The 15,174-nt window shown below is 36.9% G+C and overlaps 1 protein-coding gene across 11 annotated transcripts in view; it reads left to right on the top strand.

Moving 5' to 3' along the window:
- Window positions 1-5: 5 nt before the first annotated feature.
- Window positions 6-15,174, top strand: part of Ofd1 (OFD1 centriole and centriolar satellite protein) — a 40,616-nt gene continuing 25,447 nt past the window's right edge. For 6 of the 11 annotated variants that reach the window (XR_002391285.2, XR_015444136.1, XR_015444134.1 and 3 more), the window contains exons 1-5: window positions 6-192; window positions 560-658; window positions 5,118-5,318; window positions 7,137-7,205; window positions 7,290-7,320. Coding sequence is in view for 3 of the 11 variants with exons in the window: in XM_087193721.1 (XP_087049847.1) it covers window positions 566-658; window positions 5,118-5,318; window positions 7,137-7,205; window positions 7,290-7,320 (394 nt within the window). In the remaining 8 variants the exon portion in view is untranslated. Of the gene's footprint in view, window positions 193-282; window positions 462-559; window positions 659-5,117; window positions 5,319-7,130; window positions 7,206-7,289; window positions 7,360-8,122; window positions 8,226-15,174 lie in introns of those variants that run through there. The other 5 variants (XR_015444135.1, XM_087193720.1, XM_087193724.1 and 2 more) reach the window with 3 other exon arrangements.

Below are 15,174 nucleotides of genomic sequence, written 5' to 3'. Positions count from 1 at the left end.
CTGCGCTGCGGCCCTCCTTGCAAAGGCGGCGACGCTCAGAGAATCTCTGGGGGCATCGGAATGGTCTCTGAGCGGTGAAAACTTGGTCCTCCCTCGCTGCTGGGCCTCTCCCTCCCGTTCTCCGCCCTCCAGCTGCCTTTGAGAGTCTCGCCTAGATCACGGCCCCGCCTACCCTTCAGAACCGCGGAGAGAGTGAGCGTCCTTGCCAGAGTTCTAGTTCGAAGCGTTAGGCTGAGCGTTCTGTTCCCCAGTTCTCCGGTCACCGCGGATGCGGGCCTCTGAAGGCAGGGTTTCCCTCTCGTCCAAGGCCTGCAGCCTGGTCTGGGCCTCGAATTGGGTCACAGCGGGGCGTGCTCGGGAGGAAGCAGGTATCTGGTGATGGCTCAGGTAGCCACGCCTGCCACTTTCCGGACCGACGGGGAGAAGTTTCTTGTTTGTGTCCGTTAGAGCTCCTTTCCCCAGTAGGCATCTTAGGGCTTCCCGGGCGGCCACTGGCCTGTTTTCAGAAATTCACTTACCCATTGCTCTCCAGGTAACTTGTAACCATTTTCTCTTCCAGTCCATCATGCCTCCCAAGTATAATGTGTTGAGTCAAGATGAACTGCGCAAAAAGCTATACCAGACGTTTAAGGATCGAGGTATACTGGACACGTTAAAGGTATCAGATTTAGTCATATCTGTGTCATAGCTTTTACAAGTGTAACCTACAACAATTAGTCCACATTTAAATTCATCCAGAGCCTGGGTTTTAAAAGTAGAATGATGTATAGATTGTTGTGGTGAGTTACAATTTTATATGGAGAATGTTGAGTTTGAGTCGTCTTAAAAGAGTCTATTCAAAATAATAGATTTATGGAACTGGCATTAAGATAGCGGTAACATTTATGTAATGAACACATTTTAGTAAAATTAGACTTCTACGTATCTGGTATACTAGTTCCTGAATTAATAGGTGGTTTTGTAGTATGTTTGATGAAGGCCATTGACTCTATGTAGAATATATTAAATGTACTGCTTACTGCAGAACAGTTTGAGGAATGAAATGTTTTGCCTTAAAATATATTGGGACATAGCATTTAATATGGAGAGCAAATATGTATTAGTACACTTTATATTTTAACAGCAAGGAGTAGGATTAGCTCAATTTGTTTACAGTATACATTTCAAAACTATATTTACACTTAAAATAGGAAATAAGGAAAAGTAACCCTGATTGGTATCACCCTTTTGCCCATTGCTTTAGTAACCTCATAAAAACAGATTCATCTGGAAAATACAGAAAAGCAGAAGGGGGAAAATGATGTCTAATTCAGCCACAGTTGGTATAATGTGCATGTATCTTGTAAGTTATATGGGGAGCATTTCCTTGTTGCTTTAAATTTCTTGAAATCCTGATTTTCGGTAATGGCAGGCTCTTCTTTGGATGTATGAGTAATTTATGTTGCAGTCCCTGTTGTTGAATGTTTAGTTTATATCCAAGTCTACACATAACCTTCAGTTGCACCTTTCACTTTTTGCATAGCATAGATTAAATCACATTATTGGGTCAAAGAACATAAATATTTTTTAAGGTTATTGATGTGTACATCTTGTTCTGAAAGATTATATTAGTTTATGTTCCATGAGCAGTTTGGGAATGCTTGTTTCACTCCAATATTACACTTTTTAACAATCTAAAATTGAAAAACTTGTTTTAATATTTCATTCCTTTGCTTATTGATGAAGTTCACATCTTTTCTGTCACTTGTGTATTTTTCATTGATGAGCAGTTCATGTTCCTTTCACATTTTTTCCTAGAGTGTTAGTGTCTTCTTATCAATGTTGTAAGACTCTTTTAATAGAAACTATTAATCCTTTTCCTTTTTTATTGCAATACTTTAGCTCTGTGTTCAATTTTAATTTGGCCTCAAAAATATTGATGTAACATTTTTATATGATCAAATCTTTTTGACTTTTTGCTTTTTATTGTCAGTACTTGACTAAGAGAATGACTATGCACTTCTTGAATTTTATTTATTTATTTATTTATCTGAGTTTTTTGCAACAGGGTATCACTGTGTTGTTCGGATTGGCCTTGAGCTCACCATGTTGCCCAGGATGGTCTTGAACTTGTGGCAATCCTCCTGCCTGAGCCTCCTGAGTGCTGGGATTACAGGTGTTCATCACCATGCCCAGTTACACGTTTTAAATTTTAGAAAGACTTTTTTTACATTTAATTCCTTAACCCATCTGTAATTAACTCTAGTGTATTGACCCACCTGGAATTAATTGTACTTCATTAATGTACTTTCTAATATTGAACAATCCTTCCATTCCCCGGGCATGACCTATTCTGGGTTAGATTTGACAGTGTTTTACTGTGCATCTGCATTCATGATTGATATTAGCCAATCATTACCCTCCTCGAGGTCTCCTTTGGCTTTGGTGTCAGGATAACGCTGGCCTTGTTCACCCTGTAGCTAGTGTGACCTCCTGAGAAATACTGATATTCCATCTTGGTCAATGACAGGCAGATCTTTACTTTCTCAGACTGAGCTAATTTTTACTTTTTGATAATTGGTATAGATGAATTCTAATTTTTAAAATTAGCCTAATATGTGTTCTGTTTGGGTATTTGAAAAGAATTTCTGTTTACAGTGAAATACACAGTCATTTAGGTGTCCATGAATGAAGCTTGTTAAATCTTCTGATTCCTTATTCTGCTCTAAATAATCAGTTTCAGAGATGTGTGTTGAGGACTCAGAAGTCTTTTCTGTCTCATTTCCCTTCTCCCCAGGATCATTGTTCTTTCTTCTTTTTTTCCCCAAAGGATATCACCTTATTTTTTTTTGAAGCAAAACATTTGTTGGTACATTTTAGATATACATATTGATAACATTCATCATAGAGAATTTGTACCTGTCGATGATATATCTTGCTTCTTTTTTTCCCTATTTTGCTCCCCTCCCTTTGATCTCTCTTCCCCTCCTTATTTACAAAAGCTTTGTTTCCATTTTTTCCTTCTATTTTCACTTTTTTTTCTGTCCCTTCTTTCCTTTCCCCCTCCCTCCTCCCTTGTTCCCCTTCCCATTTGAACATTTTCTGCCCATTTCCCATTATCTATTACTGTATGCATTTTGGTCCTTATTTCCATTTTCAGTTTCTCACCAAAGGAGCAATGTGTCATTTAAGCATGTGTGTCCCATTTATCTCACTTAAGCATATGGACTCAAGGTGTATCCACTTACCTAGAAATGTTTCAATCTTATCCTTCTTTATGGCAGAGTAAGTAGTACTCCACTGTATATAAAATCGCATCTTTATCCATTCATCGGTTGATGGACATTTGGGTTGTTTCCAAGATTTAGTTATTATAAACTGTGCCACTATAAACATGGGTGTGCATATATCATGGTGGTATGATGCTTTTAATTCTTTTGGGAAGATTCCAAGAAGGGGAATAGCTGGGTTGAATAGAACCTCTAATTTTAGTTTTTTGAGGAATGTCCACACTAATTTCCACAGTGGTTGCACCAGTCTGCACTCCAACCAACAGTGGAGAAGGGTTCCTTTCTCCCCACAGCCCCGCCAGCATTTGTTATTGGTTGATTTCTTCACAGCAGCCATTCTGGGGTGAGGTGGAATCTCAGCATTGTTTTAATTTTCATCTCTTGAATGATCAGTGATGTTGAACATTTTTTCATATATTTATTTGCCATTTCTTCTTCATCTGAGAAGTGTCTGTTCATTTCAGATCTCCATTTTTTTGATTGGGTCTTTAAATTTGGGGAGTCTGATTTTTTTGAGTTCTTTATATGTTCTAGATATTAGTCCTTTCTCTGAGGAACAACTGGCAAAATTTTTTCCGACACTGTGGGCTCTCCCTTCACTCTGTTGATGGTTTCTTTTACTATAATGTCATTTAATTTTTCCTATTTTTCATTTCACCAGTTTATGTCACTCATTTTTCTATTTTATTCTCTTTCATTACTCATATGCAAAAAAACCCCCTAAATTATTTTATTAAGGTCAGTCTAAATATACCATATGTTACAGGGGTACTATAATTAAACTCCTTATAAATTTTACTGAGGAAGGATGTTGTAGTTTCTCTTTCTTTGCTTTATTATTTCAGATAATGAATTGTTTTAGGTGAGACTGAGCATGCATGTTTTGTTCAGTATTCATATTTTGTTTGGTTTTTAATATAGTATATTAGATGTGTAATAAGTCCTGCTCTATCTTGGTAATTATATATCATTCTATTGTAGTTAAAGGATATAAGAAAGGTAAAATAAGAACTCCATTTGTTGCTTGCTTGTATTCTATTAATATGAATTATAAGATATTATATCCTACAAATCTAGGCAATATGCTCTTAAGCTTAGCCCAATTGTATATTTCCAAATTATATGAAAAATAGATTAAAACAAACATTCAGTGGCCCCTTTAACTTAGGGGATTTTCTTAATATCCAGATGGTTAATAATGCCAGTGCTATAACCTTGAGAAAATTATCCATTCCGAAGCTAAATTTCATGATTTATAAATTGTGAAAAGATTATTATACTTCATGGTAGCTTGAAATGTTAATATTCTGTATGTAAGCACATTCTCTCTTTTTTTGGGGTGGGTAGGGGGAACTGAGGATTGTACTCAGGGCCTTCTTTGGGCTTACTAATTTCTTCCTTTCGGGAATCCGGTTTTATTTTGATCTAATGGCCAAGAAACTGGTTTGATCCAACGGTATTTTCACAGCCTGCAGCAGTCCAGAGAGGTGTGAAGTTGTCAGATGTTCTCCTTTACTTGATTCCCAATCACAGGCACCTGTGCTCTTAGGGAAGCAAAGTTAGAGTCTACAAGTTGTCTGGCTGACCAACAGTTCACATGGGATCTGGGAAAAGAAAGCTTTTGTCTGAACCCACCGGGCTGCTTTTCTTACCAGGTCAGACAAATTGTACAGGGCCTAGATCCTAACTTGTAGCCATGAATCTAGAACCATTCCGGAAATAAAAGGAAGGATTCCAATGAAGACAAATCTTTCTGTGTCTCTAGTGAAGCAGTCCTGCTAAAATTTTTCTTCCTGCTTTCCTTCCCTCTGCTCTCTTTTGTATTTTGCTTTGTTTTGTTTTGTACAGACACAACTCAGAAACCAGCTAATCCATGAACTGAGGCACCCTGTGCTAAGCAGAGAACTGCAGCCTCAGTCCATCTCAGTGGAAGGCAGTACCCTCTTAATAGGAGCCTCGAACTCTGTAGTGGCAGATCACTTGCAAAGATGTGGCTATCAATATTCCCTTTCTGTTTTCTTTCTGGAAAGTGGTTTGACAAAAGAAAAGGTAAAGTATTTTTATTTATTTTTGAATTTTATGCTAATAGGTTCTTTCTCCTATAATTGTAAAGTAGTAGTAATAGCTAAGTGTTCCCTTTTAGGGTGTGGAGCTATGGATTGGATCCAATGAGCTGTGTCCCCCGCCTTCTAAGTATTTCTCTACTAGCTAGTTCTTTTTTTGTTCATCTTTGAACTCACATTGTATCTGCCTTTAATACACAATTTAGTATACTGTGTATAGTTACATAACAAATGAGTACTAAATGTGATTGTCATTAATTCTTTGGTATATCAATCTTTTAGAACTGGAGCTAGCCTTACATTCTGTGTAGTCTAATTAGTTTATAGCTGCCATTTCTATTGAAAGTCCCCTGTGAACTTGGCACCATGCTAGCCACAGTGTAGGTGTCACGTGTTGCTGATGACCAGCCAGACCCTGGACAGGTGATTTGCTCAAGGTCACATAACTTGTAAATGGCATCACTTGTAACTTTAGATCACTGAAACCTGTTCTTTTTACTATGCTACAGTGTCTTCAGATTTCTCTGCTTTGTAATTGTGTAAGAGAAGTTAAAGATGAATAACTTAAGAAAAGCTGTATAATTCTTAAATATTAAAACATCTTTTATGTTTTATCCCTTTTCCGATTACTTTAACTGTATTCTCATCATTGTATTCGTCGTGCTTTATTATTTTAAAAGTAGATGTAGCAAACGTCCCTGTGTTTGTGTTTTGAAATCTAACTTACTTTTTTAGAGCAGTTTTAGGTTCACAGCAGAATTGAGTGGAGAATACCAAGAGTTCCCATATACCCACAACCCCACATAGGCACAGACCTCCTTACTGACACCGCTTCCCCTCTGGGTGGTACATTTGCTGTAGCTGATGAACTTACATTGACACATCTTTATCACTCAAAATTTGTAGTGTACATCAAGGTTCATTCTTGCTGGTCATCCCTGTCTTTTTACTCTTTATTTCATCTGTAATTAGCCAAAAGTTTCATGTTCCAGAGCTTTAAGGAAAGAAGAACGTATTTAGTATTTGAATGAAATATTGAAATTTAAGTATGCTGTGCTTCTTCATTAAGAACTACATTCTGTTTATCAAAATTAGGAATCCATTTTTAGTCCATCATTCTCTGACTTTCTAATATGTTTTACCATTTTGCTTAACATGTGCATAATGATTAATTATGAAATTATAATAGCAGTAATTAATCCAGTTCATGCATTTAATGGTTTCTACTCATATAAAATGCTATGCAGAATATTTTATTTATTTGAAAACAAATTACTGTATCTCAGTGTTCTCAGGGTAGATATAGTAAATGATACATAACTGTAGTAGAAATACATATGAAGAATAGCTATTCAGAATGTGTGTTTAAAAATATTTTGGGTACCTTGTAGTCAATCACAGTTTGAAAGGACAGTAAAAATTTAGTTTCTTTGGATTTTTAAGTAGTAATTACAACATAAAGACCTGGAATTCCCTCATCTATTTATTGGTTCATTAGATACTGTATTTGAGTGTCATGTGAAAGGCATTAACCATTGCTATCATTTTTGTTAGGCGTATCATCTTTGATGTTAACTCTTAGGGGGTTAATTACATTATTTTAAAAATTATATCCTTTTAATCTCAAACCTATGTTTATGGTAACTTATTAATGTAAGAAAGAGCTTCAATTTTGTATTAACAACATAGTTGTGATCTTTATTTAATCTGAAGTATGATTCCTAGTATCATATTCAGAAACATATCCTAATTGATCATTTAAATATTGATGTAAAAATATAGCTAATCTTTTTTCCCCCTTCAGGTATTTACTATGCAAGATCTGTTACAACTCATTAAAATCAACCCCACATCCAGTCCCTACAGATCACTGGTAAGATTTAGTTTTTATAACCTGCTTTGATTTGTTCATTATAACTGAATACTTGAGTAAATATAGAATATTTTCTTTTAACAGATTTCAAGATTTGAAAAAGAAAACCAGAAAAGTAAGAACCTTCACCTTAGTGGAAGCTAGCAACACTTTTGTATGTACTTTTTCCTGTGAAAGTATGAAGCTATTAATTTTTATAAGGAGGAATAGGAAAGTTAATTTGAACTAAATCATTTGATTTTCCATGCTGACTATACCTCACCTTTTAAATAATAACGTTTCATATGTTGTTCTGACAATTGTAGGTTATTTCTCCCCATCTTCCCTTCTTTTTATTAACTCTTAGATAATTCTAAGGAAATTGATAACAGTAATCAAGAGCACTACTAACAGATTAAACAATATTCTTTATAAAAATACTCATTGGGATGTGTCCACACACACAAAAAAACCAATAACATTTGGCCAAGTGTCTTTGTATCCTAGGTGTCTCCCTCAAATACAATTTATATAGCATTAAATGTATTAATATTTATTTAAAGAATATCTTTTGGTAATAAGTTTAAAAATTTTTTTTAAGTATTTATACATACCTAATAAATTGTCTTAAACTTGGCCTTGATAATAGCCTTTCATAGAGTCCATAGCTATTGTGGTTGCCTGACCATACATTAGATTTGATGATGGGCTTTGCATTGTGAACATTAGCTGGGAACTTGCCTTTGATACATACTCTCTCTTTTGGTCTTTTAAAGTAATTTATGACCTTGTGTCATGGTCGTTCTGTGTTGGTTTGCTTTTGGATTTTTATCTGTTGCCAACACTGCTGCCATCCCCACTAGGACATTTTTCCTTTAGAACTCGGTCAGCAAACCTTTGAATACCAACTTTCGACCAGTCCATTGTTTAACTGCCAGGTCTCCTGGGGGTAATTTTTGATTGGATCACAGAACATTCTGGGCTGCCTACGAAATAGATCATCCCTACTGAAGTCTGGAAGCTAAGACAGTGCCATCCAAGGTAACTCTCTGTGATGAGGAAGATATTTATATTTGTGCTGTCTCATATGGTGGCCACTAACCTCACATGGCTATTGAGATGAAATGTGGCTAGTGTGACTAAACAACTGAATTTTTAATTTAGTTTAAATTTAATTAACCACATCGGACAGCACAGTCCTAAGGCATATAGCTAATATCTATTGCTTTATTATTTGAGAAGGAAATTTTGGGCTTCAAGGGATATTGAGAAATAATCTACTTATTACAGGCATTTTATATTATCCTTAAATGGTTTTTCACCTTTACACAGTGTCCTTAAATGCTTCTAGTTCAGAAAGACATCTGACAAATAACCCTTACCACCTTTACCCAGCATCTGAGTAAAATTTCTGGAAGTCACAAAAACTATGAGTAGCTAAGATGGCAACCATCCAAGTGCTAAAATTTGGATAGAACTCTTTGCTAACCATAAAACAGCTACTGTTAAAATGATATTAAAAATTGGTAGCTTCCAATTAAGAGACTGAGACCATCAAAAAATAAGTAGGAACCAGGCATGATGGCACATGCCTGTAACTCCAGCACTCAGGAGGCTGAGGCATGAGGATCATGAGCTCCAGACTGCCTAGGCTACATAATGAGCTCAAGGCCAGCCTGGAATACGTAGAGAAACCTATCTTAAAAATAAAAGAGTTAACAAACAGGAAAATATTTTGTACCTCACTGTTTTCTGTTCCCTGAATCAGACCTGTGTTCTTACTTTATAACATCTCTACTCTGGAGGTGCTGATCTATTGAATGGCCATAGATGAAAGTCTCCTAGATTCTACTCACCCATTCTTTCCACTTCTAATTTTTCCATTCAAGAAAGTGATGCCCAGAAAATTATGGGTGAAAATTTGGACATGGGCCTTTTGCTTTCTGGAAGTTAAAATCCGTCCCTGTGTGATTGGCAAAAGAAAAGATCCGAGAAATAGATCCACATAAATACAGTCTACTGAACTTTTACAAAGGTGCAAAGGCAATTCCATAATAGAAGGATAGTCTTTTCCACAAATGATGCAGGAATAATTGGAGATTCATATGCACAAAAATGAAACTAGATACAGACTTTACACCTAACAGAAAAAGTAACTCAAAATAAGCCTCAGACCTAAATGTAAAATGTAAAACTGTAAAACTTTTAGACTAGGGCTGGGGATTTAGCTCAGTGGTTCCACTGCCTGCCTCGCAAGTGCAAGGTCCTGAGTTCGATCCCTGGTACCAAAAAAAAAATTTTTTTTTTTTTAGACTAAAGCATAGGTGAAAATCTGTATGGCCTTGGGCTTTTTAATGAGTTATATAACACCAAAAACATGACATAGAGGAAAAATAGAACAGTAGGGTTTATTAAAGTTAGAAACATCTGTTCGTGAAAAACACTTAAGAGAATAAAAGTTCAAGTTACAAATTGGGGAAAAATTTTGCAAAACATTTGATAAAGGAATTGCATCGAAAATAGCAAAGAAATCTTAAAACTCAACTCCAAAAGTTGAGTAAACTAATTTAAGAATGACCAAAGGGTCTGAACAGATATATTACTGAAAAAGATAGAAAGATGGTAGCCAGATTCAGTGGTGTATGCCTTTAATCTTAGCTGCTTGGGAGTCCAAGGACAGAGGATCACAAGTTCAAGGCCAGAACTTAGTTAGACCCTGGCCCTGTTTCAAAATAAAATTAAAAATGGCTGGTGCTGTACCTTAGCATTCCCCATATTGCAAAAAGAGAGAGAGGTGTACTGTTAGATAATAAGCATATGAAAAGATGCTTGAGATCATTAGTCATTAGGGAAATGAAAATTAAAACAAGAAGATAACTACTACATACCTTTTAGAACAGCTAACTTCCAAAACAGTGACAGCAACAAATGCTGGCAAGGATATGGAGCAAAAAGAGCTCTCATTTGCTGCTGGTGGGAGTTCAGAATTACTTGAGAGACAGTTTGGTAGTTCCTTAAAAAGCTAAATGTAGTCGTACCATAAGACCCGCAGTTATGGTCCTATGTGTTTACATGACTGATTTGAAAACTCAAGTCCATACAGATGCCTGCACATGAGTGTATACAGCAGTTGTATTTGGAATTGCCATAAACTGGGAGCAACCAAGATATCCTTTAGTAGGTGAATGGACAAACAAGCTATGGACCATCCATACAAGATAACATTATTTATCTGTCAGGAATCCTCTATTAAGCTATCTAAATAAATCTTAAATTTATATTGTTAACAAAGTAAATCAGTCTAAGAAGGCTATGTCTTTATATAATTATAGTTATATGACATTTTAGAAATGGTAGAACTATATAAATGATAGTGGTTGTCAGGGATTTGGAGGAAAGGTGTGAGGAGGTTTAAAGTGAAGCGCGGGATTTTTAGGATGGTCAAAGTGTCCAGTACGATACTGCAGTGGTGGATACATGACACTATACATCTGTCAAAACCCGAAAACTTTACAGCATGAAGCAAATCTTAATGCAAATTTAGTAGGCTGGTGACCCCAGGAGGAATGCAGACTGTGACAAAACAATGTAATAATATCCTCAGGTTGAGGGGGGGTGTGCTGAGCTAAGTGAGACTGACTCCCAGTCCTGAAGCCATTATACATGTGTGCTGGAATTGAAAATTAAGTCAGTGGATAGTAGGTGGTAAGAGCTAGCTTTCTTACTGTTTGAATGGGAATTTACAGACAAGGGAGGAGGCTAGAATGATCGATGTGGTAAAAAACTAGTTGGACACATCAGTATGAATTCGTGTTTAACCTAACATAGATGCTATACATAGAAGTATCTATAGATATAGTGGTACCCTGGTTTAAGAATTTAATTTGTTCTATGATTTTGAGGAAGATGGCTGTAGTTGTGTTTGTCACTCAATGTGGAGTTTGCAAACAGAAGCAAAATTTTGCTGAACGCTTTTGTTTGTGAACCAAATTGTTTGCACACAGAAGCGTTCATGAAGCGAGGTATTATTGTATGTGTATACACACAGGTTAGTACTGTATATGTACATTTATTTCCTTGCTCTGTTACCTGAGAGGGCCCTAGAAGCAGATACTCCGGTAGCACTGAGTGCATTAGTGTCCAGTTTGGGGAAGTCTGGTTTTCTATTGCCATTCTATAGTAAAAGGAACCAGGGCTTCTTGGAGAAATGGCAGTTGGAGCAGAGAATATACACGATGAGCTTGTAGCATCTTGTAATGCTAGAGCATAAGGAAGTGCTTAAAACAAATTCCACAAAGAAAGACTAAATGGCCCCAAAGGCCAAAGCTGGAAGAAATTGGTGCAACAAAATAAAATATTGGCTAATCTAAAAGTACGCATTATAACCCAAAATATAAAATAAACAACTGTAAGTCCATTGCTGATATAAGTAAATGATTGAATCAGTAAACGGAAGCGGGTAGGCAAATCCCTCACAGGTGGGTGTGAGTGTGTGTTGGGAGGAGATAGAGGGACTTCTTAGGGGCTGGGAGAAGTTCAGACCACTGAACTGAACTGACAGGGAATACTGTGGAGAGCAAATCACAGTAATGTCCAAAGAAACAACTGATGTGGAATTTCTGGGAAGAAACCGTTCTGATTAGGAATACTCTATTGGGGCATTTTGCATGTTCCGTGCAGGTGCTCCTGACCCATCATTGTGTAGCTCGTATGCAATGTGAGATAGGGGAGTGACGTCTTCCCAAGGGCAGGTGTGAGGTTTCTGTGTGATTCGGCCTATGTTAGGGAAGCCGAAATTGTTGGAAAGAGTTTTGAAATCTTCAGCAGAAAAGAGAAAACCCCTATAACTTGGCTGATGCAGAAACTGGAGTCTTTTCAACTCTTTCTGTGGTGGCTCGACTATTTTATTTTTTAAAATTTAAAAATTTTTATTAGTACATGTTTGCAGTACACAGTGATTGCATTCATTGTAGGGAGTTGGTCCAAACACATATTAATTCTTTATGCCCTTTCCCTTTACCCTCTCCCTCCGTTTCTTGCTCCTCTTCCCATTTGCTGAAGAATATTTATTTATTTATGGTACCGGGGATTGAACTCGGGATCTTGAGCTTGCAAGGCAGGCAGTGGAACCACTGAGCTAAATCCCCAGCCCTAAGAATGTGTATTTTTAAAGAATGTTTTTAAGCCCCTGTTCACGGACACCTAGTTGTTTTATTTGCTTTTTGTTATTAGAGGTGATCACTGTAGCTTGCATCCTTTGTGCTCTTGTGAAAGTAAGTGCAGCTGTGTAAATTCATAGAAATAGAATGACTGGGATAAAGGACATGTGCATCTTGAACATATATAAACACTCATAGATGTCCCTTTTTTTTTTCATTAAGTTTATTGGTACATTTTAGGTATACCATACAGTTACATTCATCATTGGGATCTTGTACCTGTACATAATCCATCTTGGTTCTTATTTTTTCCCCATTCCCCTGCCCACCCTTCCCTATTTACAAAGACTTTGTTTCCATATTTTTCCTTTTCTCGTATTTTTTCTTTTCCCTTCTTTTCTTTTTTTACCCCTCCCACTTCCCCTACTTCTTTAGACCTTTTCTTCCTATTTCACAATATCAATTATACATTTTGATCCTTATTTACACTTTTAGTGGGTTTTTTTGGTACTGGGGATCGAACTCGGGTCCTTGCGCTTGCGAGGCAGGCGGCGGAACCGCTGAGCTAAATCCCCGGCCCTACACTTTTAGTTTTTCACACCATAGAAACTATTTGGTATTTACACATGTGTGTCCTGTTTATTTAGATGTCCCTTCTAAGTAATGAGTATATTCCTCTCCCATGCCAGAACTTAGTATTATCAAAGTTTTATTTTCAGCAGTGGTATAGGGAAAATATGGTTTCTCTGATTAGTATTAATTTGCATTTATTTATTTTGTTCATATTTATTCAGCACTTAAAAATGTTTTTTATGTTTATTTGACATTCAGATTTTTTTGTTGTGAACAGTTTGCCCTTGTCTTTTCCTGTTTTACTCTTTAAGAGCTCTTTGATATTATCACAGTTAGTACTTGGTCTCCATATTTTTGCAGGTATTTTTTCGAATGTGTTGTCTTTTGACTTTATTTCATGCTACACGTAAGTTTAAAATTTTTGTTGTAGTTAGATTGATAAATTTCCTTATTCCTTCTAGATTTTGTTTCATGATTGGAATGGCCTTTCCTCAGGAATTATTCTTTTTTTTTTTGGATAAACAAGTTTTATTTGTAAATTTACTCAACATACATAATTGACCTAAAGACTTTAATAGGATGAATTTAAAAACCACTTGGAAGGCCGGCTCTGTAAAAGGGATTTTCCCCAGGATTGTGACCAGATGTGACCAAACCCAGCACCATCTTAATTGGCAGAGGTCCAATAGGCTGGAGCGGTATGCTCCACTCCCCACAGCAAGTTCACACTAACTCCACAAGGAAAAGAGTGAACCTCGGTATTGTTTCCTCTTAGATTGGAAAAAAACTAATTATGAGACCAACTACAACACAGTGAGAAGCTGCACTAAGTATAATACTAGTAACAGATGATGCTGATGTGGATAACTTGTTATTCTAGAGCCCTTATAACCAAAATCCCCCACTTAGTGTTTTCAGTATCAGCTAGAGGGTTAGTTAATGTGGTAGAATGAGGACTTATGCAAGGTATACACATAGCATTTCACTACTATATAGAAAACAAATGCAGTCTAGTTAGAAAACCAACTGGACTCTAAATTACACACACCTTAATGACAAGATTTCCCATCACTTGTCAATGTAAAACATTTAATTTAAAAATGTTGACACTACAATATATAAAATAACTATTCTAAATGCACATGGTGTATTCTATAGCTGCCAGGTTTACTTTTTTTTTTTAAGGAAACTGTAAGTTACACTGTGGTTAAGACTTGTATCTTCACCCTTGAAAAAGCCCACATTCTATCACAGTGATGTATGGTGAGACTTAACAGCCCCACTTGTTAAACACTTGGATCAAGTCATAACCAGTTTTATTGCAAAAGGACCCTGTACACATTTATCAATTCTAGTACCTTAATAGCTACCCAACAAGTCATTAACATACAGAAACATGCATCATGAGAAGCAAGAAATATCACCCATCCCTTCTGCATATTAGCAACTTGTCACTCCTGAGCAACAGTGCTCACATCACTGAGGTCTGTGAACAGTCACTTTTCGCATTCACCCTGAGTGAAAGATGGAATGACTTAAGTACAAATGCAACGTATTATAAACACTTGCTTACAAAAAAAGTCACAGATTAAACCAAAGTATTTTACAGAATTTACTACAAAACGCCATAAAAATTGCCTTCACTTAAGTTCTCTCTCCCCGTATCCAGTGGGCCAACTGGATGTCTTTGGGCATGATGGTGACTCTGTTAGCATGGATCTGTGGCACACAGATTAGTATCTTCAAATAGGCCCACCAGGCATGCCTCACTAGCCTCCTGAAGGGCACCAATGGCTGCACTCTCAAACCTCAAGTTGGTTTTGAAATCCTGGGCAATCTCTCGAACCAATCTCTGGAAAGGCAGCTTCAGAATGAGAAGCTCTGTCGATTTCTGATAACAACGAATCTCTCGAAGCACCACGGTACTGGGCCTGTAGTGATGAGGTTCCTTCACCTCGCTGGTAGAGGGAGCGCTTTTCCTGGCAGCTTTAGTGGCCAGCTGTTTTCGGGGGCTTTCCCACCAGTGGACTTATGAGCAGTCTGCTTGGTTTGGGCCATTTCTTTCTACCCAGCACTGAAGTCTTAGGTTGATTCTCTGACCGCCACGCTGGCGTTCAGTAAAGAGCTGCAGTTGCCAAATATGAAAACGATACTCTGTAAACAACCGACTAAACTGCTCTGCGCTCCAGGAATTATTCTTAAATAATATAAAAAATGATAATATTATAAAAGCAAGATTGTATAAATAGTAACTGAGG

Source organism: Heterocephalus glaber, unplaced genomic scaffold (genome assembly GCF_053883595.1).
Source record: "Heterocephalus glaber isolate CG9 unplaced genomic scaffold, H.glaber_assembly_v1.0 deba00001594, whole genome shotgun sequence".
NCBI lineage: Eukaryota > Metazoa > Chordata > Mammalia > Rodentia > Bathyergidae > Heterocephalus > Heterocephalus glaber.
Note: the sequence above shows the minus strand (reverse complement) of the source record. Positions and strands in the feature narration are given on the sequence as shown.